A 4,343-nucleotide genomic window follows, 5' to 3' on the forward strand; every position below is an offset into this window, starting at 1 on the left:
GCACTTTATTAAATTTGCGTTAGCGGGGTTATAGCGTAGAACACGTCAGCTCGATATGACATTCGCAAAATTGTGTTTTGTTTCATATTATGTTGTAATTCATGTGTGTGTGTATGTGTAAATACAATTCATGTGTATATGTGTGTGTGTAGGTGTATTATGTGTACGTGCACGTACCCATGGGTGGAACGGGCCGTGGTGAGTAGGCGATTAGGCAATGTTGCTGCTGTCACGGAGCCATTCACGGTCGAAAAAGGGGGAATGGCCGAACTCATTTAGCCACATTTAATTACAATATTTTGTTTATATTTATTCACTCAATTTTTAATGCATAATAGTACATAACATACATATATAAACAAATAATGTATTCACATAAACATACATATATGTACATATATATATATGTATATGTGCATATGTATGTATGCAACTACGTAAATACAAATCCAGCCACCAAATACTTAACGGAAAGAATTATATACATAAAACAGATGAATATACATTATACCAAGGACAGCTTTAATGTGTCAGTACCGGCATTAAGGACAATCTTTTCTGGTGTCGTTGGAGCGCCTAAACGAACCCATTCTCGCTTAAGTCCGGCATCTTTTCGAGCAGACTGTAGAGCGTGCTGTATAGCGAAAATTGAACTGATCGCTAAACAGCAAGGAGGTTCACCTGTCGCTTTTGAGCGCATGAAGCCTGCTGGATTTGGATTCTTTTGCAGCAATTCGATGCGAAAATCAATGGGTATGTCTTTAGCGCCAGGTGGTTTATAATTCCATGTACGATTTGTTAGGAGTTGCCCAGTTTGCCGGTCATAAATCAGTTGCTCCGTAAGCCAGTAACCTAGCATCATAACAAACGAACCTTCCACTTGACCAATATCAATGTACGGACTGAGGCTTTCTCCAGCGTCTTCCAATATGTCGACTCGTTTTATTTGATTATTGCCCGTTAAAATGTCTACTTCTATTTCCGTTAATGCTAAGCCATAAACATTATAGTTCTCCATATCACCTTTTTTATAATGATCACTAACGATCAAGTTTATAGCTTTTCCCCAAGCTCGCTGGACAACATTTAACCAACCACCGTCCTTACCAAGTTCATCTTTTACGGGTTTAAGACGTTCATTTAGAGTTTCGCATGCTTTTCGTACGGCAAAACAAAGACTTTCACTGCCAACTGCACCTCCTGTTACCATGGAATTAGCTCCATTGATGGTGTCACTCGACTCAATCTTAATAAAAGATAAGGGTATGCCGAGTATGTGTGCAGCCACTTGAGCAATTTTAGTGTTCATGCCTATCAAGAAAAAGAAGAGATTACCACACTATAATTTTTTACACAGCAGTCTCCAAAACTACTTAAGTACTTATTGCATATAAGAAATATTTATGTACTTGAATATTTATATACATATCGCTCATTTATTTCAATAGTCATAACTCAAATAAGCAAAACTCGAGACAAACGGCTTTAAAGTTTTGAATTTACATATCGGTGGCGGAGTGGAAGATCGACCTATCTCGGCAGCCAGTTCGAAAACGCCCTATCTCAGCACATTTTCAGTGTGTTTTCATTTGAGATAGGGTGTTTTTCAATAAAATCTGAAATAGGGCTATTCAATCAAATTCTAAAGTAGGGCGTTCTTGAAAAGTTTTCTGATATAAGGCCTTTTCGAACTGGCTGTCGAGATAGGTCGATCTTCCACTCAGCCATCGATGTACTCCCATTGTAAAAATTAATACCTATTTTGTTCTAGTGAGTCACTAGTAATCGATACAGCTATTAAATTTTTACACAACATAGTAGAAGAGGTAACGTACTGCATACTTAACTCAATATTTTCATTTTTTGATTATGGCACTCAGGGATGAAAAAGTAGGTACAATTGTACCTTTTTCCGACGATTGCTGACCTAAAGGTACATTAGGTACAATCACTAGATTTTAGGTACAATCATATTTTGATCAGATGCCTTTTTAGTTGGGAGAAGCTTCGTTTTCATTTTGAAAAATTTACAATTATAAAGGAAAGTAGTCAAAAGGAAGAAATTAACAAAATCATATTAGGGGTAGTCTTTGAGTCTTGCAAAGCTCTCGCACCATAAAAACCGGTTTTCGTATGGGAGAGCTTTGCAAACCGTGCACCGTGCAAGGGCTTTGCAAGACTGCGAGAATACCCCTATTATGTATTCTCTTAAAGATTTTACATTGCATTTAGAAAAGCCCCTACGAAGAAGTAACACTTTACTTAGCTCTCCTCAAATTCGTAATTCTTGTCATATTTTTTATATTACAAATTTGAACCAATTTCTTCCATAAAATGTCATTGGGCCCTAGACCGACGTACACCCCTCTCTCGATTGAAGGTGTGAAATCTACAAACGATCTACCTTTGCAATTTTTGGAATGCATTTTTTAATCTATTGAAACCATAAAAGCTAAAGTTTCCCGCATACGATAACATTTTTAACTTTTCTTTTTATTTTATGACTAGGATTTCTTCAAATTTCACATTTTCTGTAGTAGAGGCAATAGGTATTTGACCCATATTCCCTGTTTGATTTCTAGAAATATATTCCAAATGTTTTCGAAGTTACTCGCGGGAATTCCCATTATGTATTTTCTGCACCTATTAAAGGGAACCCGATAAATTAGCAGACTTTTCCTATTGTTTTATAAAAAGCTGGATAAAAAAGTAAACTTGGCAAACATCTTTTAATTTATATTTTAAACAGAATTAATAAAAAAAACTACAAACGAATGATATAACTTTTTTAAGTACAATCTGTCTCATTTAGGTGCATTTATTTTATGATATTGGGTAGAATTTGAAATTCCATTTTTCATCCCTGATGGCACTATTGAAGTAAAAGAGCGATATGATAAAAAGCATTGGATATACGAAATTTTGTTTGTGCACCAAATTACGTCATAACGTCAGTGCATAGCAATTATATAAAATATACATACAGCACAAAGAATAAAGTAGTGATGTCAGTGGCAAAAATACATCGACGTTTTTCTTTGATTCGATGTATCGAAATGTACAGTATCGGTCATATCTATAGCACGCCATTTCAAAGTGATATTATTTATTTTTAAGAGTTTTCAATTAAAATATAGTTCATTCTCAGACAAACCCCATATAAACCCAAGTTTAATAATTTGTAGAAAACTACAAAAAAGTGCAACAAATTTGCACCTAAATTTCAAACTTTTTTCTCGGAAGTGTTAAAATTTTTTTTGAGTACACAGTTTTTTAGCTCGTTCAATTTTAGTCCGATAATGTGCAAGTTTCAAGTGACTAAAAGTTACCGTTGATTTTTTAGAATTTTTACTGCCAAAGGTGTTGCGGATTTCTTCCATATACGAACAAATTGAGTTTATTCATTATATGGAAGCCAATGCGACAAACAAAATTCTCAAAAATTAACAGTAATTCGTAGTCACTTGAAATTTGCACATTATCGGACTAAAATTGAAGGAGCTAAAAAACTGTGTAGGGTTAATACTATGTACTATGTATTGTACTTTGTTCATTTTTGTACTTTGTTCTTTTTCATTTAATGTAAATCAAAAAAAAAATTTTTGATACTTCAGAATTTTTTCTTCTTTGAAATTTAAAATACATTAAATTTAAATTCAAATTTTATAAAAATAAAATTCTTTTAACTACACCACAATTGGCGACCCTGCCAGGAGGAAAAAGCGGTTAAAAAATCTATCTCCTGTAAATACAAATTTAACCTACGTACGCAATATTTAAGCATTCAGAACAAAGATTTGAAGATCGACCTGCAAGAGGGACAACAAAACTTCGAGCTTGATGTTTCTATTATTTGCTGAGTCCGGCTATTAGAAAAGGTTTTGGACGGGTTTCTATTACTGGTAATCAACGTAGCCCGTATTGTTACAACCATTTCGCCCTACAATACCCTGCAAAAAATTGTGCGACTAATCTCTAAAGAGAGTATTCCGAGATTAGTCTCAATCAGGTACAATTGGGCATTAATTAGTCGCAACTAGTCTCATACGGGTACTAATGGAGATCAATTAGTCTCGACTCATCCCTCACGGGTATAACTGGAGATCAATTAGTCCCCGACTTATCTCTAACGGGTACTATTAACGATTTAATGATATGTACGCACTTAGTAAATGAAATTTCATGTGCGGCGATGGCACATAGAGAGAGTATTCGCTTAACAAAACTGAGAACCCCGGTTCGAGTCGCAGCTGGCGAAAATTTTTATTTTTATTTTTTAAAAGTGACTAGTCGCAGTTTATACCCGTTCGGGTATAAAGGTGAACAATTAGTCTCTTCATAGG

At 34.9% G+C, this 4,343-nt stretch overlaps 1 protein-coding gene across 1 annotated transcript in view; it reads right to left on the reverse strand.

Annotated features, from left to right (window-relative positions):
• Positions 1-54: 54 nt before the first annotated feature.
• The window catches only part of LOC118734103 (indole-3-acetaldehyde oxidase-like), a 76,764-nt gene continuing 72,475 nt past the window's right edge, over positions 55-4,343 (reverse strand). Inside the window, exon 7 of the mRNA XM_036463810.1 lies at positions 55-1,311. Coding sequence (XP_036319703.1) covers positions 506-1,311 — 806 coding nt within the window. The 3' untranslated portion in view covers positions 55-505. The remainder of the gene's footprint in view (positions 1,312-4,343) is intronic.

This window comes from Rhagoletis pomonella, unplaced genomic scaffold (genome assembly GCF_013731165.1).
Source record: "Rhagoletis pomonella isolate Grant_MI unplaced genomic scaffold, Rhpom_1.0 Rhpom_scaffold_00002, whole genome shotgun sequence".
Lineage (NCBI taxonomy): Eukaryota > Metazoa > Arthropoda > Insecta > Diptera > Tephritidae > Rhagoletis > Rhagoletis pomonella.